General features: G+C 40.4%; 1 protein-coding gene across 2 annotated transcripts in view; it reads right to left on the reverse strand.

Annotated features, from left to right (window-relative positions):
• Positions 1-23,208, reverse strand: part of Xpr1 (xenotropic and polytropic retrovirus receptor 1) — a 164,011-nt gene that overhangs the window by 6,119 nt on the left and 134,684 nt on the right. Inside the window, exons 12-14 of one of the 2 annotated variants that reach the window (XM_042258340.2) lie at positions 12,018-12,184; positions 7,933-8,072; positions 1,259-1,480 (exon numbers count right to left, since the gene is read on the reverse strand). In XM_042258340.2, the coding sequence (XP_042114274.1) occupies positions 1,259-1,480; positions 7,933-8,072; positions 12,018-12,184 (529 nt within the window). Of the gene's footprint in view, positions 1-1,258; positions 1,481-6,699; positions 6,933-7,031; positions 8,073-12,017; positions 12,185-23,208 lie in introns of those variants that run through there. The other variant, XR_013043343.1, reaches the window with a different exon arrangement.

Here is a 23,208-nt window from a genome sequence, read left to right on the forward strand (position 1 = left end):
TTGCCTTCTGCCTTTTCTCGTCTCTACTCTTGCTTCCCAGATCTCTAACGAAAGCTTGGCAGGACTTACTCCACTCCCGTGCTCAGTGGGCCACAGCCCGTTCAGCTCCCTCCCTTTATGCTCTTTAGTCGACTTGAAGACATCCCATACTTCCCACCACACTGCAGTGTCTGTCATTCAAATCTCCTTTCACAGCACTCCTTGAAAGAACGTGTTTCTTTCCTGCAGCTTTCAGTCTCGGCTATTGGTTCCTTTGTTGTTGAGACAAGGTCTGGTGTGACCAGGCTGGCCTTGAGCTTGCTATGAAGCCAAGGTTAAGCACCGACTGACCCTCCTGCCCCCTCTGTCTGAAAGCCCGGCCAGTCTTTGACCGTTCAGGGCGCACCCCCAACTCTTATTTTCTCACGTTGTTCTGGACACGGGCTTTTCCTTTCCGCCCTTCATTTCCCCGTGGTCTTACCCAGCCACTCCCTCATTTTCAGAAAACTGGTCAACTTCAGTCTCTTTATCAGTCTACTCTGCTGTCTGTTCTCTACATCTCAACGAGTCACCAGATGTCCTATGCCTACTATTCATTTTAGAAACCCAGGGTAAACGGCCAATAAGAATCCTAGTGTATGTATTTAATAAGAGAGCGTCTACTTGCTGGGTTCTTTCTGTGAGGATACTGGGTAAGTTTCACAAATAACAAATTTACTCCTCCTCTTCCTCTTTTTTTTTCCCCCAAGACAGGGTTTCTATGTGTAGCCCTGGCTGTCCTTGAATTCACAGACATCCATCTGCTTCTGCCTCTCAAGTGCTGGGATTACAGGCATGTGCCACCATACCTGGCAAATTTACTCTTCTTAATCTTCCTTTGAACTATACACATTCCAATGTACAGAAGAGTGGTAACAGAGAAATTCAAAAATTTGGTCAAGGTTACACAAATGATAGGATTTCTACACGAACGTGAAGGTTTTCTGTATACAAAGCACACCATATTCAAGAATCAAGTGAATCATTTCCCAACAATTTTTTCCCTATGTTCTTTTATATTCCCAATTAGTAGGTAATGCTCTGACATTTATCTGATGTACTCATGAAGACATTCCAAAGTTGGATCATATGGAGTGGTCTGTGACTCCTACTGTCTGGAGAGAAAGCATGGCTGAGTATCAGCAACGTCATCTGGTTCATCTAGGAGCTTCTTAGCTAGTGTTACCCAGTGTTAAGGACCAAAAAAAGTACTCTACTCAGAAGAGGAGTCTATACATACTGGGACGCGAGGCGAGGCCGGCGTAGGGATATGCTCTGGTTGTACTTCCATGACCGATTCTTCTGGCGGTTTCGCACCCCATCATCCTGGTCCATCATCTGCTCAAGGAGTGTCTGATCATCTGCATTCAGGGGGGCCACAGAGATGTCCCGCACGGCACGGAATTCACCACAGTTATTTAGATGCTCATTCTCCAGGCGGAAGAAGTTCCATACGAATCGCCTAAGAAAATGGGGGTAAACACATTCAAGTTAAGATCTGAAAATATTACTGTCTGTCAACTTCCGGGAGACTCAAGTTCCTACTCACCAAGAACAAAACAAAACAATTATTACAGACTAGACTATTAAAACCAAAGAGAGGGCTAGGGAGATGATGATTCAGTAGTAAAGAACTTGCCTCAGGCCGGGTGGTGGTGGCGCATACCTTTAATCCCAGCACTCGGGAGGCAGAGGCAGGCGGATCTCTGTGAGTTCGAGGCCAGCCTGGTCTACAAAGCGAGTTCCAGGAAAGGTGCAAAGCTACACAGAGAAACCCTGTCTCAACCCGCCCCCCGCCCCAAAAAAAAACCAACCAACCAATCAAACAAACAAAAAACCAAAAACTTGCCTCACAAGCGTGAGGATATGAGTATGGAAACCCAGAACCCATGTAAAAAGCCAGGCACAGTGGTGTGCATTCCTAGTTACAGCAAAGGCAAGATGGGAAGCAGAGACAGGTGGATCTATACTGGACCAGTCAAGGCAGCCCAGCCTATGCGGTGAAGTTCCAGGCTGCTGAGAGACCCTGTCTCAAACAAAAGGTGGAAGGCATCTGCGGAATGACCCTGACCTCACATGCACCACCCTCTCCTCCTGTGCACACCCACACAATAAATAAAATGAAAGGGAAAGATGGTGTGAGATTGGGGGAAAGTCAAAAAGATTGTCTTCTGGAATATAATCTTTCTCTTTGTCCAGTAAATATTTACTGAATGCTTAAATGACATTGACCGACACAAAAATAGTCTCTGCCCTTACTCCGGTAGTGAAGACAGGTGAGTAAGTAAAGCTGTTAGGTGTTCTGAAGACTGTCGAGCAGAGAAGAAACACAGAGCACCCTGCCATAAGACTGGTTAGGGAAACTGACTGACAGAGAGATGACATCCAGAACGATACAAAGAGGCAAGTCATAGGAAACTCAGGGAGACAAGTATCTTAGCTGGGGGAACAGGATAAAAAAGTAGACTAAGAAAACACTTTTGGTGTATTGGAATAGAAGCAAGGTCTGTGGGGCCAGCACGGAAAACTGTGGTTAAAATAGCAGGAAATAAGATGGAGATTCAGAAGAGGATCCATCCCCAGAGAGCCGTATACACCCCTGGGAAGAGCCCAGGTTTCACAGCGAGGGCTCTAAGGAGACCAACATGATTTGTTCTAAATTGATTACTCTGCGGATAGAAGAATGACTGGACCAGAAAAGTGGATGGTGACCAGGAGCAAGACTAGAGATCTACTAAGAAGAGGAAGCTGGCAGGACTGCTTAGTGGTCTGAGTGAAGGGGGACATCATTTATTGGAACCAAAGAACCAGATTTCTTCCTGTTAGGCTAGAGCTACCCAGTCATTAGAGACCCAAGTGGAGAATTCAGTAGGTAGATGGACACAGTGAGCCTGGAGATCAAGAGTCTGGGGCTGGAGACAGCATAAAGATAATATTCAAATCATGGCCTTTTAGGAATATAATATGACTAGAAGAGACACGTGCAGAGCATCATCCCAACACTTACAGGTTGGAAAGAGGAAGAAAAATCAGTGGAGGAGTTGAGAAGAAAAGCTATGAGAGAGGAGAACAGTTTCTGAGGAGCTGAGTGAAGACAGTGTTTGTTGGGAGATAAAAATAAATAGAGGACTGAAGGCAAGAGTTTTGAAAACAGCACAATCCAGGAGCTTCAACTCTGGAACAGACTGTCTAGATTCTAATCATGGCTCCAGAACTTACTAGCTGTAAAGATGATGGGTGAGTTAGTTTCTCTGCCTGTGCTTCTCTGTCACAGGAATGGGTTAACACTGGAATGTCACCCTGGCTGTGCAGGCTGAGGGACAGTGACAGAAGTATAACTGGTACCACAGAGTACTTTGTGGTGGTATTTTATCTGTGTATCCCAATAAAAGTTATCTGAGGATCAGAGGACAAAGCCAGCCACTATAGTAAACATAGAAGTCAGGCAATGATAGCCCACGCCTTTAACCCTAGCTTTCAGGAGGCAGAGATACATGTGGATCTCTGTGAGTTCAAGGCTACACTGAGAACAGAGCCAGGTGTGGTGACACACGCTTTTAATCCCAGCACTAACCATGGAGGTCTGGACAGACAGACAGGAGGTGATGTAGCTGGGTAGAGAGAGGAAGTGAGATGGCAGAACAGAAAGACTTGTAAGTGTGGGTATATAGGAAGTAGGTCTCTCTGGAGGCTGAGGGTTGGTAAGGTAAGGTTGGCTGCGGCTTGTCCTATTCCTCTGATCTCTCAAGTTTAACCCCAATATCAGTCTATTGTTGTTGTTTGTTTTGTTTTTTTTGAGACAGGGTTTCTCTGTGTAGTTTTGGTGCCTGTCCTGGATCTCGCTCTGTAGACCAGGCTGGCCTCCAACTCACAGATTGATCTGAGGGTCAGAGAGATGGCTCAGCAGGTAGAGGTGCTTGAGTACAGGCCTGATAAACTGAGTTTGATCTGGGCTCCTATAAGGTGGCAAGAGAGAACTGACTCCTGAGTTTCACTCTGTTCTCCACACTCACAGTGACAAGGGCATGTTTGCGCTCACAGGTGCATGCATAAATACACAATCGTTCTAAAAAGTGGCCTCATTTCAGTGTGGGAACAATCCATGGGTTGAAAGGAAGAACAGAGAGGAATGAGAGCAGAGACAGCCAAGTGCAGAAGGTGGTTACTATGGAGTGTTTGGGCCTCAGACACAGATGTTTAGGGAAATGAAAAGGGGGCAGTGGTCCAGAGAGACCAATGGCATCCACAAACGAGCACACTCTTTCACACTCTTTCCAGAGCCCTCCTTTGCTTTCAGAATTGGCTTTGTTTCCAATCCTATCTTATTTATCAGGCTATGTTTGTCCATCCTGGCTCACAGGAATACTATACACCTATCTAAAATCTCTATATCTCTATATCTTTTCATCCTCTCATTTGTACAAGCTATCTTCACAGGTGAGGAGTTAAAGGGAGGAGGGAGGCTTTCACTTTTCCCCCAGCACATTTAAGACATAATTTTAGTGATGTCTGACTTTCACTGTTACTGTTGAGGAGTTATCTGTCAGTCCAAATGTCACGTATTTCTCTAAGGTTTCTTAAAATAATTAAACATAGGTCAGTGAGATGTCTCAGGTGCCTGCTGCCAAGCCCAAGGACCTGAGTGCAGTCAATGGAGCTCACGAGGGAGAGAGCCAACTTCTACAAGTTGTCCTCTGACCTCCACATGTGTACGATGACACACATGCATCTACACACATATACATACAAGATAATTATAAATATGCAATTAAAAACAAGCACATCACATATACCTCAAAGTTCACATGCTAGTATATAGCTTGGCCAGTATACAAAAATACATTGCCTAACTGCTATCTTGAAATATGAAATCCATTACTACACTGAATGCCACCTCTAGGGCTCTCGACCAACTTCTGGAGATCTTACCTGCTGCTCTTATTTAGCTCTGTGACCGCCCTGTAATTGATTCTGTATACTGAATGTGAGAGGTGTCAGGATTCATTTTCTTCTCTATAGACAGTCAGCTGACTCACGTTTAATGTTCTCTCTTCCCTGTTACGCAGCTAATTTTGTCAACAGGTGGTGTCACGATATAGATGGGTCTGACTCTGGATGCCCCACTCTGTTCAGTGGAGCCTGTTGTCTAACCTCTTACTAACATGGTGTGCTGGCTTGTTCTCTATTTATATGACCAGTCTGCAACTTAGATTATTACTCTAACCTTGCTCTTTTTGAAATAGTCTTGGTTATTCTTTGTGTTTCTATATAAATTATAGAACTGCCAGGCATGGTTGGCGTATACCTGTAAACCCAGCACCTGGGAGGGAGGCAGCAGGACCAAGGTCAACCTTGGCTGCATAGTGAATTGGAAGCCAGCCTGGGTAACTTAGTGATACTCTATCTGAAACACACACACACACACACACGCACATGCCACTATAGAACTGGCTTGTCAGTTTTCACACATATACCAATCTTTCATTAGATTGACTTCTGGATATTTTAGTGTATTTGGCATTATTAAAATGATACGGTGTAAGTTCTGTATAACCCTCCTCCTTTTACCACCCACACTTGCAGCATTATGGTGGTAAACTGGGGACAGCAGACATGGGCTCAGCTTAACCACAACGGAGAGCTTAGAGTGCTTTAGGAGCTTATATCTTTTCCCTAATTTTTTTTTTTCAGGAAGTATCGATTTTTAAGTTGTTAAAATTTTTGTTTAGTTTTGAGATAGGCTTTCACAATGTTGCCTAGCCTGACCTCCAACAGTCCTCCTGCCTCAGACTTCAAAACAGCTGCTACTATAGATACACACCCCTTTGCTCAACCAGGTATTGTTAACAATGGCCTTTCTCAATGTAACAGACTCCTCCCTTATTCTGCTATTGCGTTAAATGACGTGAGTTAGTTTTTGAACACTGTGGTAGTCTGAATAAGAAAGGCCCCCATAGGCTCCTATGTTTGAATGCGTGGTCCTTAGTTGGCGGAACTGTTTAAGAAGGATTAGGAGGTGTGGCTTTGTTAGAGATGGTGTGTCACTGAGATGGGCTGTGAGGCTTCAAAAGCCCATGGGCAGAACCAGTCTTAATGCCTCTGCCTGCTGCCTCCAGATCAAGATACAGCTCTTAGCTACTGCTTCTGCACCATGCCTGCCCGCTGCCATGCTTCCTGCCAGGCTGATCATACACCGGCACTCTGAAACTAAGTAAGGCTCCGATTAAAGGCTTCCTTTTATAAGTTGCACCAGCCATGGTGTCTCTTCACAGTAACAGAAGAATAACTAAGACAAATATTAAACCTTAATTCATAGAATGATCCTAAATTTTGAAGTATTAACCTTTTTAGTGGACTCACTGGCTAATGTTGTGTTCAGGACTTCTCTAACTATGCTGTAAGACAACACAGTGGTAGCACAGGGTCTTTCTGGGAATATCTTGGAGGTTTCAGATGACTGTCATGCTGGCCTCTTATACCTTTTTTGTCCCTCTCCTTTGAAGTGCTTTGTAAAAAAAAAAAAAAAAATCAGTAAAAATTTGACTTCAACTATTTGGAAGAATTTCTGGGTCTGGCGTTTTCTTCATGGAAAATATTCTGATATTGATTTAAATTTTGATGCCTTCAAAAAACAATTTCCTAGATTTTTCCTTTCCTTTCCTTTTTTTTTTTTTTTTTTTTAGGAATTTGACTCTTTCATCTAATGGTACTTAGAGTCTCTTTAAAAACCTTCAGAACTTCCCTCCTGGGCCAGGGCGGGGGATGCAGAGCTTTGTGCACTTTGGTCAGACTTTGCCTCTGAACCACACCCCAGCCTTCTTGATGGTTTCTGACCGACTCTTCTTCCTCCCGCTCTCCCTGGAGTAGTCTTATGTACCACTTCATCAATTGTTGCTTTCTGTTAATATTCTCCACTGCACAGTTTCTGTTCGGGTAATTTCTAATCTATACATTTCCGTGTTTTGGGTTAGATTTGCAGTTTTAATTTTTTTCTGATTTCTTAAGCTTCCTACTTTTCTGATATATACATTTATGGTTATGTTTCCAGCGGCTTTGTAGCTGCATTTTCACTTTCTTTTGCTATCACTTTCAATTCCAGTCTATATGAAATATTGTAACATTTTTGTTACAATTTTAACTCTGACTCCAGGGCACTAGACATTACAATGTCCCCAAAGGCTCACTTGTTGAGTCTTTCCAGTATTACTTTGAAGGCCGTGGAACATGTAGGAGGTGGGGCCTGGCCAGAGAAGGGCACTTGGGATCTTTGAAATTTGGACTTGCCCCTAGTTCTGGCCTCCGTCTTCTGGTTCCGGTCCACTGGGATGGACCAGCCTCTGACACGGGCTATGTCGCCACCCCTGCCATGGACTCAAGTCTCTCTGGAACCTTCCTTCCACCCTGCGCCTGTTGGCTGTCTTTCACAGTGAAAAGAGACAAACATGTTTGGTTCATTTCTGAATGTCTACTATTTTTAAACCTATCTTTTTGTGATTTTATAATAATAATAATAATAATAATAATAATAATAATAATAATAATTTTTTTTTTTTGAGACAGAGTCTCATATGTATCTCTGTCTGGTCTAGAACTCTCTATGCAAACCAAGCTGGCCTCGAACTCATAAGGATATACCTGCCTATGCCTCCTGAGTGCTTGGAGGTTTGTACCACCCCATACCCAAATAAAAATTTTTATTACATTTAATTGTCTTCTTTGTATTTGTGTGGGCACGAATGCCATAGCTCATGTGTGGAGGTCAAGGACAAGTATCTTCTACCATCTGAGTCCCAGGACTGAACTCAGATTATCAGACATGGTAGTGGTGAGTGCCTTACCTGCTGAGTCAGCTTGCTGGCCCAGTACCGGGCATCTTAAAAGAATCCTTCATAGATTGCTCAATGGTTTGCTTACCGGAAAACCTCAAGGGGGGCAAAGACAGTAGCAATGATGTCCCCAACATGAGGCTGAAAATTCGTAGCAGTAATAGAGATTTGGATAGTCCAAGCAAAGCGCAGTATCACATCTTCTATGATGGCACAGTAGTAGTAGGCCTAGGAGATACAAGCAAATAGAGTATGTTCTGTCAACAAACCGTTCTCTCCTGCCTGCCAGTCCCGGAATAACCACTCAGAGGCTTAATATTACTCACAAATGCTTGGCTGGTAGCTCAGGTTGATTACTAGCTCTTACACTTAAATTAACACATAATTGTTACCTATGTTTATCCACATGGCTTTGTACCTTTTCTCAATACAACATTCGCATCTTGCTTCTTCTGCATCTGGCTGGCATGAGACTGTGAGACTAGGAAGCTGCATCTGGCTCCGTTTTTGTGTGTTGAGAACCTTCTTTTAAGCTTTTTTAGGTTTTCTGTGGAAATTCCAGCCACACGTTGAAACTCCATATGTAAACGGAGTTTCTCTGTCCCACAGCCACTTTCAAATAATCACTCAGAGGCTTATATCATAAATGTTTGGCCGATGGCTCAGGCTTATTATTACATTTAAATTAACCCATTCCTATTAATCTATTTATTGCCATGTGGTCCGTGGCTTACTGGTCCTCCAGCATCCTGTTTCTTAGGTGACTCTGTCTGACTCCACCCTTCTCTTCCTTTCTTAGTTTGGTTGTCCTGCCCATACTTCCTGCCTGGCTACCAGTCAATCAGCTCTATTATTAACAAAGAGAATAATACATATTTACAGCATACAAAAGATTGTTTCACAGCAATGTTTCTCATCATGTTTCTTACAAAGTACCCCTACATCAGCTGTTGAGACTCATAGACGTCCCACCAACAGATACATGGGGGAAATGTTACATACATTTTACTTTTCCTAAATAGCGCAGTATTTAAAATAATGTAGCACTAAGTTTCAGAAATCATTTAACAAATATAGTTCATGTGTACACTGTACACAGACTCTTTCTAAGTTAAATGAAAATCCTGATCAACTGAGATTACATTCTAGGAGAAACATGATAAGCCAACTAAGTTGCTAATACTAAAGGATATTAGCAGATTTATTAATTGTACCATTTGTACTTAAAATTTTAAATTTCTTTATCCCATATATAATACAAGTTTTGTCTTGTTTTTCATTTGATAAATCAAATGAAGCTTAGATTTCACAAGCATGGTTGAACATAAGAGATAATATTCAACTAATCCAGTTTAATTACCAAAAGTCTTAAATATACAAATTGCCAATAGATCCCAAAACTCACGGATTTGCTTATTACTATGCAAAATTAGCACTTAAAAATGTATTTAAAGGCTATGGTTTTGGTAACTAGAACTGCTATGTACTAAGCTATAGTATTTAATTTACTTTTAAATTGTTCTTGTTAGTATTGTTAATTAGCATTGTTCTTTTATGTGTACAAGTGTTTGTTGGCATGTTTATATGTATACTGTGTGTATTCCTGGTGCCTTTGGAAGCCAGAAGAGGATACTGAGTCCCCTGGAACTGGAGTTATAGGTGGTTGTGAGCGGCCATGGGGTGTTGGGAACTGAGTGCAGGTCCTCTCCAAGTAAGTATTCTTATGGGCTGAGCCATCTCTACAAGCCTATTTCATTTTAACACAGTGTACGAGTCACCATCAGAAGGCTATTAAAAATAACCAACCATCGATCCCTGTACTTCCTCTTTTCCATTCCCCAGAGACAGACATTTGTAACTACCCATTCCATTTGCCCTCCACAATTTTAAGTAATAATGTGTTTAATGTTGTGACTAGTCAGTTTTAGACATTGTCCACTGACTGATTAGTTTTTAAATTAAAAATTTAAGTTAGCATACAATAAGCAACAGGCTTCAGAGGGCATTTCATAGTCTTTATTCTTATCCCCCTTGCCCCACCCTTTGCCCCATCCCATCTTCCTTCCCAACAACAGCTCCTCCTTATTTTCATGTCACACATGCATCCTCATTCCCATCTTCCTCCTCCCATAAGATCTTTTTAACCCTTTCAGGGTCCCCTTTCCAGTTTCACCACACACACACACACACACACACACACACACACACACACACACACACACACACACAAATACATACCAATCTAGGTTCCCCACATGAGAGAAAGCAGGCAGGATTTTTATAAGGTCTATGATAGGATTTTATAATGAAGGTTCACTGGACTTCACAAATAGTTTCTTCACTTTTTTTTCTCATAAATTTGCAATTACAATGTAAGAAAGTATGTCCTTTATTTTCTATGGCATTAAAATGTACAATAGTAATAAACTAATTGAAAGATTCTACTCATTAATTCCATTACATAGAAAACAGTAAATCAGAACTCATTTTAATAGAAAACAGACTAACATTTATGTAAAGATACACTGCACTGAAGCATCAGCACAGGAAACAAATGAGTTGTAGTGTTCACCAAACACCACAAGCAGTGATAAAAAACACACATGTGGTGAGTTTAAAAGTAGTTTAACTGGGGTGCTGGAGAGATGGCTCAGCAGTTAAGAGCACTGGTTGTTCTTCCAAAGGACCAGGGTTCAAATCCTAGCATTCACATGGCAACTCACAACTATCTGTAACTCCAGTTCGAGGGGATCAGACACACTCACACAGGCATATATGCAGGAAATACACCAATAAACATTAAAAAAAAAAGTAGTTTTAACTGAATTCATGCCTACTCTGATACTGACCTCCTCCTCCTCCTCCTTTTTTTTTTTTTTTTAAATGGCATTAGGGATTAATCTGTGTATTGGTCCTGCTAGTGCTTTACCAGCATGCTATTGCCTGGCCTCACCATGTTCATTTTCCTTTTAATTGAGAATATAAAAAAATGTTTAATGCCTCAGTCACAGCCTTCTCTACCCAATACCACACAATCATATACTTTTCAAAACACAAATTTGATGTAATGGTGACATTTTAGTATAGGATAAAATACTATTGACTCAATCTATACGTTATCCATAATGGAACTTCAAGTCTGAGAATATATCAAGAACTAATGTAGTCTAAACCCTTATCTTTGAGAATCTCCTGTAGTGTCTGGCTGACTAAATAGCTTAGTGATACAGCTGGGACTGGAATACACATACCCAGATTCCCAGGTCATTGTTCAATTTTTTTTTTCCAGGTCTAATCATGGTATTTACCTTTACTAAATCATCTGTGTAAAGATATTTTTGTTTTTTTGATTTAAAATTCAGTTTCTCATACTGCTTTATTCTAATGTGCTGGTAAAGTGCTGAAATAATTCCTATAGAATTCTCTACTTTTTTTTTCTGATTGGTTGGCACCAAAAAGCACTCATTGCAATAGACAAAAGGATCTGAGCAGTCGGCAGGCCGTTCCCCATGGGTGTTCATAAAGCTGCTTTTTCAGTCAAGTATGTAGCCACTCAGTCGGTGTACACAAGTCTACTACACGCCAAGAATTCTTCTGAGCAGTGAGGAACACAAACACCCAAGCATCATCATAACACAATGTAATAACTATAGCAAGGGAAGATCATCGAAGTTACAGAAGGGAGTGTGCAAACGGCCAAACACACTAAGAAAACAGGCTTCTCAGAGCAAGTCACCCTCTCCAGAGTTACCACTGCACTGCCATTTGCTGATCCGCTTATATTCTCACTGCATCTACTACATGGCACACGTGATACGGGTTTGTTGTGGACTGGATTGGTATCTTGGATAATTTTGTTTGTTTGTTTGTTTTTTGAGACAGGCTTTCTCTGTGTAACCATCCTGGCTGTCCTGAAATTCACTATGTAGACCAGGCTGGGCTTGAACTCACAGAGATCCACCTGCCTCTGCCTCCTGAGTGCTGGCATTAAAGGCGTGCACCATGCAGCTGGATAATTATTTTTTTTTATCATGTTTAGGTTAATGTAATTAGAACTTTGGGTCAGTATTGCTGTAAAGTCTAACTACTGATATAGCTAAGGTTTCTTGTTTTCGTTTTTTTTTTTTTTTTTTTTTTAACTTTTTTCCTTAAGTGTGAACATTCCATACATACTTTTTGCGGGTAGACAATCTCTTCCCGGAGGAAAGTGTTTTCTCCTGCATTCTTGTCGAAGAGACCCCAGTCCATCTTGAGATCCCAGATGAGGGTATAACAGGAACTGATGACACAGAAGACAACCCACAGGTAGAAGAACACCACGGTGTCTGAGTGCTGTCGCTCTGGAGAGAGGGAGGAAAAGAAAAACTTACTAGATTTTCCATAGTGCCCCAAAAAGAAATCAAACTTTAAAACCAACATCCTGAGTAGAAGCATTGTCTAACAAAGGATAATAATAATTATGACTTCTCTGAGGTCCAAAAAAAATCACTGAACCAATAGAATACAAAATTATACAAATGTTTATTAAGGAGTAAGGATCTTTAACGAATCTCTAACATTTCAATGTATTCTTTGGATTTTATAAACATGTCATTTAAACTTTTGCCATTAGGTGGCAGTTTAGGGTAAAAGATTAAAAAACAAAAAAAACAACACAGAACCATCACAAAGAAGGTGCCAATTCTTCTCCACAAGGTCTTGGGGTGTTTCTGACTTTAGAGCATTCCCTTCACATACTTTGATCTTGTCAACACTCACTGTGAAGGCAATCAGGCAACTCTAGGAAAAAAATGCCCAGGAACCCAACAGACTGATGAGGCATTCACCCATTACGTTTATGAAAACGAGATTCCCTCAAGTCACAGAACTTGATTAGTTTTCCTTCTTTCACAGGGACGTTACTAATACAAAGACCCAATTTATCTTTATACTGGAAACAGTACTTTTGGCTTTATCCTGAGAACACTAAAAGTACACTAAATCAGAATAAAAATAATTTGTAAACATAGTTCAACAATTTGATCTTTTTTGGTCTTCAGTGCCTTGTTTACTCTCTGAAATTGTCCTTCAGTAAGTTCCAGAGTTCCTGAGATGTTCTCCAGTTTCAAGATATGGACAGATAACAAATAATCTGAACTAGCAGGAGGAAGAACGGTGCATATGATCTCATTTCAAAAACGTTTAGGTAGGTTGTTTTGGTCAGTTTCTCAGTCTGTATCATGCACTCTCCAGAATTTGTTTCACTAAGATAAACAAGTATTTATTGATCATTTTACAGCTATTAATGTGTTGAGTACAGTATGATCCAAAGGTAATTAATAATCTACTGAACGATAGACATTTGCTACAAAAATAAACTTGAGTTCAAATGAAGTACAAGGAACTGAAAAAAACATCAAGGAGAATGGGAGTTTCCCACAGAAGGAAATGAGCATCAGTAGCATTTGTGATATTTCTAGAAAAAGAAATAAACAATATTGCGAAAGCCAGGCGGATGAAGTGAGGTCATTCAAGGCTGAAGACACTTTTGAAAAGGTTTGGGGTAGGAAAGTGTGCTATGCTTAAAAAATTACAAGTCATCTACATTTGGGCAGGGGACACAGAACATAAGACAGTTTGTAGCTACTTGAAATGACATTGGAAAAGATATGTGGGACTTGATTGCAGAATGACTTCTTGGGCCTTAGGATCAGCTCTGTATCTTAGAAAAAAATAAATGCTTGGACATTTACCAACACCAGAATTGTATAGTTGGAAAAAAACTGATACCTTACAGGTCTAGAACAACCAGAGTTAGTATGTATCAGCTGATGAGATCCATATTGTTTGCTGAAACAATCCTTATTAAACATTAAGTCACACAGACATAACTAGCTATATGAAAGTAATAGATACATGGAATTCATCACTTCTTCAGGGTGTTAAACCTTGTTCTTTTCAACCCTTCCGGGGTTGTATACATACATTCTGTCTGCATGATGGAAACACTGTACAATGCTGGTCTACTGGACATCTTTTCTCAACATTACATTCAGCATCAGTAGCCTAAAATTGGGCCTGAAGAGAATATTTACATCATGGAAATCAACCAACACCAAAACAGTGTCCCCAGTGTCTACTCACCAAGAGCTGGTTTAGTGACTGAACACACCAGCATAGCACTTGTTTAGCTTCTTTTAGACAGTCAGGAGGAGGAAAAGGCAAGGGATTCTGATTGCTCCATCCAAAAAAAAAAAAGCAGAAAAGCTCTGCTTCGATAGAAACTAGTCTTCAGGTTTAAATTATAGTCATAAAATTTTTCTTCTTCAAAAACATATTGGTCTGAATATTTATATTAAAACACTGAATATGAATTCTAGGTGCCTAACACTATTTATTACCTAGGTATATTTGGGTTTGTTCAGAGGTCAGCTAACTAGTATCAATTATCAGCTTCATGGATACATTAAAACATGCTCACAATTCATCTATCAAGGTTTGTAAAAAATAAAGCAAATTCAGGAATGGAATGAAACTCACTCTTCTTATTTCAAGCAATTTAATAATAAGTTATAGTTGCAACTTTTAAAAACAATTGTTATTATTTTTTATTTTAAAATAAAATTTAAAAATGTTTATGATACGCCATATACTCTACAAATACTACTTCAACTTTTACAATAATAATCTATTAATTAGTTTGCTAGTAAGTGAGGATTTGCACAGAGTAATGGGTATACATTCATCAGGTCACAAATTGGTGTTTATCAAGTGAGTATTGGTACTACTGAGTCTTATTACTGAAAGCTGATGCTCTTTATTAATTACTAAAGAAATAATCAAATATAAATTGTTGTCAGAGGAAAAGTAATTAATAGTGAAATGAAACACTGTGTGCTAATTTTCCTGCATTTCTAGATTTTAAGTTTTGCCTTTATAGTACATTTCTTAAAATGGTAATTGATTCAAGTAGCTTCCTCTTTCTAAGCACACAATTATTCTATGAAGTTTCTATGAGACACACGTGCAGACTTACTGACCTTTAAAATAAACAAATATTCTTACAGAATATTTCAGAACAAGTGATATTTGACCTCACAGACTTAAATGATGAACATGTGCTATATTTTGGTCTTTCCCATTTCCCAAATAAAGAATGTTTCTCCCTTCATCTTCCTCCTTCATTGGTATTCAGGGACATACTGCAAGGATGTTATCACTTTAGGCAAGCAATTACACCTTATTCTCTCTTGGCTTACCCTGGTAGTCCACTTTAGTAATGGTGAGAATCACAGAAAATCAAGTCATTGCTATTCTAGCAGAGGAGTCTCTCTCTTACCCATCTGCCACATTAGAGGCAGAATATATGGAATAAATTTGTGGAAATGACATCCATTGAATTTAAAATAAAAATAAACTTCCTAAGAGTTGCATACCCACAGCCATGAGAGGAATGAAAAGTGAAGTAAGAGTTGGAGGAAGTGATAGGCAGAAAATCGGAACATGGCCCAGCAATCAATCTACGTCAGGAAGGTTAGTCTAAAGTGAAGAGAGTGAGAAGTCTTTCTACCCAAAGACAGTCCTAATCTGACAATTACCACTTTTTACCCTAAAACGAAATAAAAAAATAAAATAGAGAAGGCATTGTTTTCAAAGTCCAAACCTTGAAGTAAACTAAATTATACCTGAGCTTAGCACATAATAAATTCCGCATTTATTCCTCTAGTCCCCAAACCAAACCACTGAATTATGAGAATAATGCTGTTCTCTGAGAAATGACTAAACACACAGATAATCTGTAGCATATAAAAACATAGAAGCCATATGCTCTCACTTTGCACTGTGACTAGCTACATGCCTCCTAAGAGTCTCCCTCCACGGCAGCGGTAGGCACAGCTCCAGCAGTCCTGAGTTCACGACCTCAAGCAGCTGGTCCTCCAGTGCCCAAGCTGTGATGTGTGGTTACGTGGCCTGAACACCTTTTTACTTACAATATTCTCAGTGCACACAGGCTTACAGGACACAACCCTTTTATTGGAGTATCAGTACATGGTCACTGATTATCACTGTTTTAGTTAGCACACAAGACTCCATATAATACCCTTAGGTGATGACCATCTTTACATTGATGCACACAAAATGACTTTTCTTATTTTCATTTACAGTTAAAGATTCTAAAGTTCAAAGAGACAGGAAGTAGAAAAATAACTGATTTTAAAGTTAAAAGATCTGGGTTGGAATATAGACTATCACTTCCCAACTTTGTGGTTACACAAGACTCATACTCTTACATGATTGAGACAAAAAAATACAATTAATTAGGCCCAAGAATAAAAGAGGAAAAGAGAAATCGCAATCCGAAGCTTTTTGTTTGTTTGATTTTTGAGACAGGGTTTCTTGGTAATACAGCCTTGGCTGTCCTGGAACTCGCTTTGTAGACCAGGCTGGGATTAAAGGTGTGCGCCACCACCCCCAGGCTCAGAGTAGCACAGAGTGTGCTTTCCTGAGCCCCTCTGAAGTTCTAGGAACTACGGCATACCATTGAAAATATTTCCAAGATAATGCAGAAAACTGACTTCAGAACTACCCACAGAAGCTAAGGAGCAGCTCTGTGGTAGAGAGTGCTCAACAGGTGTGAGACCTGGATTCAACCTTCACAAGAAAACAAAGTCCAGCCAAGGAGCGGGGGCGCACACCTTTAACCCAGCACTCAGAGGCAGAGGCAGGCGGATCTCTGTGAGTTCTAGACAAGCCAGGTACATACATGAGATGCTATCTCAAAAAAGCCACCCCTGCAAACACACCTCAAACCAAAACAACTATACACAATGATTTCAAATTATTTTTGTATATAAAAGGATGGTTATAGCAATGACAAAGATGATTATTCCGGATGAGGGAACTCATTTTAGCTTTAATTCTGTATTATTTGACAATTATAGTAACACATATATCTACATATACATCCATGTTTTACTTGTATATTTCTTTTAAAAAAGACATTTTTCTTTTTGGTGTATGAAGTCTGCTGCATATATGTATGTCACATGTATGAAGCTTGTAAATTTCTTTAAAAGGAGAAGGGAAGCCCGGCGGTGGTGGAGCATGCCTTTAATCCCAGCACTCGGGAGGCAGAGGCAGGCGGATCTCTGTGAGTTCGAGGCCAGCCTGGGCTACCAAGTGAGTTCCAGGAAAGGTGCAAAGCTACACAGAGAAACCCTGCCTCGAAAAATTAAAAAAAAAAAAAAAAAAAAGAAGGGAAGAAAGTGTACGAAGAAAAATAGTTGTTAGCATGATGACATTTATAAATGATATATTGTTTTTATGGTAATAAACTGCATAGGAATCCTTTTCTTCAACAAAGGGCTATAATTTACATCATTTGTTATATGGATATAGCACTAAAGATTAACTTCAACAGAGTGAATGTGGCCTGTAACCTATTCTAGAGAACTAGGCACGTGCTGAAGAACAAGAAGAGGCTATATCCAGAAGAGATGGTGCAGACAGACACCGTCCAGAAGTACAGTCAGAGACCTGGGCATGGAGGAAGAAGGTGGCTTTTAGGAGGGCAACAGCCAGGAAAGGCTTCATGAAGGAGCTGCTACTTGAAGTGACTCTTGAAGGGACTGTAGCTGAACAGTTTATGGGTGCAGAGAGAGCCATTTCCAGCGAGTGGAAACCACTCATCCAGCATATGAGCATCTGCTGAATGGGAATCAGACATTATCCTAGATGCTAGGTACCTAGCAGTCAATCTTTTTACTAAAGGGCAGACAAATTTCCTGCCTCATTGAATCTTGCCGTCTAGTGGGGTAGATAATTATCACATGCACGGATGAGCAAGATAATTGTGGACAGTGAAAAGAACCGTGAGGAAAACAACAGGGTGAGAAGGCAGGTGGGTAGAAGTCCTTCAGATGGTGCTCAAACACTGTTCAGGCAAAAGGTCTGCGGCAGTGTGCTGAGAGGGAGTCAGCTACATGAAAATCTCAAGAAGTTACAGACACAATGCTATATTTTCTAGCCACATGTTATAAAAATGAAAAGAAACAGACAAAATTAAATAATACATCTTATTTAATTCAACATATGTAAGATATTTTAGTCATTATAAAATTATTGAGGCATTTTATACTCTTTCATACTAAGACTTCAACATCTAGCTTGTATTTTGCACTTATAGAATATTGTATTTATAGTTTATGGCACGTTTTGGGGGCTTGGGTGATAAAGCTCAGTGCCTACCACATGAAATCCCAAGTTTGAACCCAGCACCAAAGATAGAAGGAAGAGAACAAAGGGCATGGGGGTGCTGGCCCCAGCAGGCCAGACTAACTAACTCTGCCACCACCCAGGCTCACATCCAGGGCTTTGAGTTGGTCCATTGCAGCATCTACCCTATCTAAAACCTGCTGGAGCACACGAAGGGACTGGTCTTGTAGAACCAGAGCCGCAGGATCTCCATGACTTGGGGCAACAGGAGGATCTGAGAGAAGTTTCAGTGAGGGTCCAGGGATGATAGTGTGCGAGAAGCCAGAAGCCTTGAGCCAGACCAACAACTCACGGCAATGAATATTTGTAAGGAAAGCTGTTTGAATCAAAGGGTCTACTGCATGACACACCACAGCTCCCAAGGCCAATGACAAATGAATATGTGATGGAGAGGTGGGAAAGACGGAGAATCAAAGCGGTTTTGGTTTTGGGTTGTTTTGTTTTAATTATTTTCATTTTTTAATTTTCTTTTTTAGGGGAAGGCTACAAGGGTGGAGGGAAGGCACAAAAAGGCTGGGAAATGAGTGGGATTGGGTTGTTTGATGTGAAATTCCCAAAGAGTCAATAAAAATTATGTTAATAATAATAAAAAAAGACTGAGATTAAAAAAAAGAAAGAACTAGGCTTGGTAAAGAGTTGTTAGTCTTCAAACTAAAAAACATGGTCCACACAAGGAAATATTGATAAACTAAAGTTTGCCCTATAAAAGGCCATGTTAGAAGAATGAAAAGTTGCAGATGGCAAAACATATTCTAAACACTATCTGATGAATTCTATTTAAGTACATAGAGAACTCAACAAATTCAAAAGTAACAGCAAGTTCAACCAAAGATGGGTAAAAGGTATACACTGGTACCTCATCAAAAGAGACATAGAAATTCCAAAAGAAATGTCTAAATTCCCAATCAACCATCTAGCGGAGTGGCATACTTGCAAACAGTGCTACAAGAATAACAGATGGGAAACTAAAGGGACCGTTGATTTTTTTTTTTTGAAACAGGGTTTCTCTGTGTATCTTTGGTGCCTTTCCTGGAACTCACTCTGTAGTCCAGGCTGGCCTCAAACTCAGAGATCTGCTTGGCTCTGCCTCTGGAGTGCTGGGATTAAAGGCGTGCGCCACCACGGCCGGCTGAGACCTCTGATCTCATTGAAGTCCTCCACAAGTGTGTTAAAAACAAAACAAACACCTTTCTGGGACTGGTTCAGCCATTAAGAGCACTGTCTTCTCTTCCAAATGAACTGAGTTCAATTCCCAGCACCCACATGGTAGCTCACAACTACCTATAACCCCAGTTCCAGGAGGTTCCATGCCCTTTTCTGACCTCTAAGGACTTCAGGCTCACACATGATGCACAGACATACATGCAAGCAAAACATTACCATACATAAAAATGTTAAAAAAAAACAACAAACCTTTTCTAGTATTTTACATGTGTTTTCTATATACTTTTATCACACTATGGAGAGATCAACCAATCACAGCCAGATACAGATTTCTTACACAGAAGTTAAAGCTTACAGGTACATTTCGGCAGAAACTGGTGTTTTGAGTTTATGAACCTATAATCCAGATCAGTGTCTTTTTCAGGGTAACACAGTTAACAACTGAATAAATTAAGCTGGCCCTCCTGTTTCAACTCCCAAGCCCATGTTCTAGTTCTTCACACACAAGAATGCTTGTCACGGAAAACGCTGCTTCAAAGTGCTTTCCAGCAGAGGACTTGGTTACACTGACAAGAAGAAGGTAGTGAAACCTTACTGTAGGCAACAGAAGGTTAGGTGGAAGGTTCTAAGAACAACTACAAACATCAACATTTAAAGTAGTTCTTTTTGAGGGGGAGTCAGGTGGAGATGTTTTTGAGACAGAGTCTTGGTATGTAGCCTTGGCTCTCCTCAAACTCAAAATCCTCCTGACTCAGCCTCTCAAGTACTGGGATCCCTGGCATGTGGCACCACAATAAAGAAACAAACAGTATGTTTATAAGTGACAAGGACAAGGAGGACCATGCAACAAATTCTAGACTTCATTCAATTTCTGTATCAAGTATAAAATGTATTGAGTAGGCCTTAGTATTCCACTTTATTTGGTAAGTGTTGATTTTCCTTGCATAAACAGGTGTAAATTTTGCTTTTAAAGAAGATATGCTCTAGGGTCTTATTCTATAACCATTAAAAAAATATGTAGAAAGCCTTAAGAAGCCTACATGAGGACTGCAACGCAAATGCCATGTGTCAATGAGATATTTAGGTGATGAGTAGATTTTTATTTTATTTTCCATTAAATAGAACAAATGAAGCACTATTTTACTTTATTAAGAGACAAAATTCTTTCAAACATGTGATGGAAATCACACCCTATCCTCATTCATGGTATTACTGGAGAGGCTGAGGCTGTAGTTCAGTCTAAGGATGTGCTGAGCATACTCAAGGCTTTGGGTTGGTCCTAGTTGTGCGTGTGCGCAGAGTTACATTCTGTACATTCTAAGAGGCATGTAAATGGCATGTCTTGTTTATTAGTGTAATAGTCAACTTCCCCTCATTATTTTTCACTTTTCCTTTTTAAGAGTATTTTCTTCTTTTTTGTTTTATATGTATGGGTGCTTTGCCTGCATGTGGTATTCTATTTGTACTGAAATGTGATTTTAATTGTATGTTAATAAATAAAGTTGCCTGAGGGGTCAGAGCTATTAGAGCCATAGCAAGAGTGTGGCGGTGGTGGCACACGCCTATAATCCCAGCTCTTGGTAGACAGAGCTAGGTAGATCTCTGTGTGTTCAGGGATACAGCCAGCATTGGAGATATATGCCTTTAAGACCTGGAGGGCTGTATTTACAGGCAGTGACGAGGCAGTCATGTGTTTGGGTTTACAACCAATGAGAAGGCAGAACAGAAAGACTATATTAAAGACAAACACACAGGAAGTAGCTCTCTTTTGGAGAGGTAGGAGCACCGCAGGAAGGGTAAGGTTTTAGTTCTGAGCTCTGACCTCTTGGCTTTCTCTTTTACATTGGTTCTGTGTTTCTTATTTAATAAGACGGTTGGTTACATCTACAGTGTACCACTTGTGTGCCTGGTGCCTTTGGAAACTAGTCCATAGGATCCCCTGGAACAGGAGTTATGGACTGTCGTGAGTAGCCCTATGGGAGCTGGCAATCAAACCTGGGTCTATAGGAAGAGCAACGAGTGCTTGTAACAGCTAAGTTATCTCTCCAGCCACCTGATATTTCTTCAGAAGTGAATTTAACACCATTAAAAAAAAGCACTATTCTGACCAGTCAGATGGCTCAGAGGGAAAAAGCACTTGCTGTAAAAGACTGACCACCTGAGTTCAATGCCCGGAACCCATGTCAAGGTAGAAGGAGAAAACAGACTTCACAAAGTTGTTTTATGGCCGGGCAGTGGTGGCGCACGCCTTTAATCCCAGCACTCGGGAGGCAGAGCCAGGTGGATCTCTGTGAGTTTGAGGCCAGCCTGGGCTACCAAGTGAGTCCCAGGAAAGGTGCAAAGCTACACAGAGAAACCCTATCTCGAAAAACCAAAAAAAAAAAAAAAGTTGTTTTATGACATACACATGCACACGACAGCATGATGCTCCCCCATTACATACATAAATAATAATGATATAAAAATTCAAAAGGAACACAACACTAAGCAAGCTAGTCATGCTAAATCATTTTCCCTCCACTTCAAATACCATTAATTTTTTTTCCTTTTTTTTTTTTTGTTTTTTGAGACAGGGTTTCTCTGTTGTAGCCTTGGCTATCCTTGAACTCACAGAGATCCACCTGCCTCTGCCTCTCGAGTGCTGGGATTAAAGGCGTGTGCCGCCGCCTGGGGAGCATTAATGTTTCTGTTTTTCTCTGACTCTTCTTTTCTGGCGGAGTGGGAACTTCCTTTCATATTGGAGCTGACTCCACACTGCCTGAACCAATGCTGTGGCTGTCAGTGTGAAAGGCAAGTTCCTGGCTCGGTGTTCAGTGGATGTGGCAATTAGGACCAAGAACCAGGAAATGGGTATCTTCTTATAAATACAGCCTGCATTATTCTTGCTCATGTACTTGTGTGCTTTCTCAAATACAGCTTTGTCACATGGAATGACAGCACACTACCCTACCTAACTGGTTCTGTTTTGTTTACCTAGAGTTTAACAGCGTGTCACTGGGTAGAGTTCAAGGAATTCTCTAAACTCAGAAGACAGAATGGTACAACAAAAATAATCATAGAGCCTTGATATGAATTCTAGCTCTGTTACCCACTTGCTAGCTGATTTTGGAGGTACAATCTCTCTATACATAGTCACAGGCTCTTCTACTTCCTAGCTGGAGGACTTTGGCAAATATCTTAACCACTGTTTTTAATTTCCTTCCCTGTAAAATGAAGATCAAGCATTTGTCTCTATCAAAAACTCTCTCCTTGACCAGTTTAGTTAAGACTCTTGACTCTCAAGGCCCCAACCCTAGCATCTGTGCTTTCGAAAGTCTCTATCACCCAGCTGTAGCAAGCATCTTGTTAAATTTAGCGACTCCAAACCCCATAAGCATAAGAGAACCTATGTCCGCCTTCAGTAAGACTCACATCAAGTTGGTTTAGCCAATGTGCCTAATCCTGATGTTCCCTTGTAGTAATTTTCCATCCTTACTTTCCTCATTTGTTCCTTCTTCCACAAGCGGAGTTACAAACACAAAAAGAATAATGACCACTTTTCCTCAACTGCAATATTTCTCAATGAAATGCTATCTTAAGAACTGCCCAGCTCTGCTTTTAATAGCCAAGGTTGCTGTGAAATAAGATAGTTAGTACATGTGAAATTAAGTGTCCAGCCCACAGATGTATCCCATAAATATTACATTTCATAATATAAGTATTCTTTTTGTGCCTGTGTTGTATATATGGAGGTCAGAGGATAACCTTAGGTGTCCTTCCTCAGGGGCCATTTCCACCACCTGAGACAAGGTCTCTCTTAGCCTGGAACTTGCCAAGTAGTGCTGGTTGGCTGGCCAATATGTTCTATCAATCTACCTGTTTCTACCTGCTCAGCACTGGGGTCACAAACATGTGCCATCACACCTGACTTTTAGATTGTGATGTCAATCACTATTCTTCATCTATT

Source organism: Peromyscus maniculatus, chromosome 11, assembly GCF_049852395.1.
Source record: "Peromyscus maniculatus bairdii isolate BWxNUB_F1_BW_parent chromosome 11, HU_Pman_BW_mat_3.1, whole genome shotgun sequence".
Taxonomy (NCBI): Eukaryota; Metazoa; Chordata; class Mammalia; order Rodentia; family Cricetidae; genus Peromyscus; species Peromyscus maniculatus.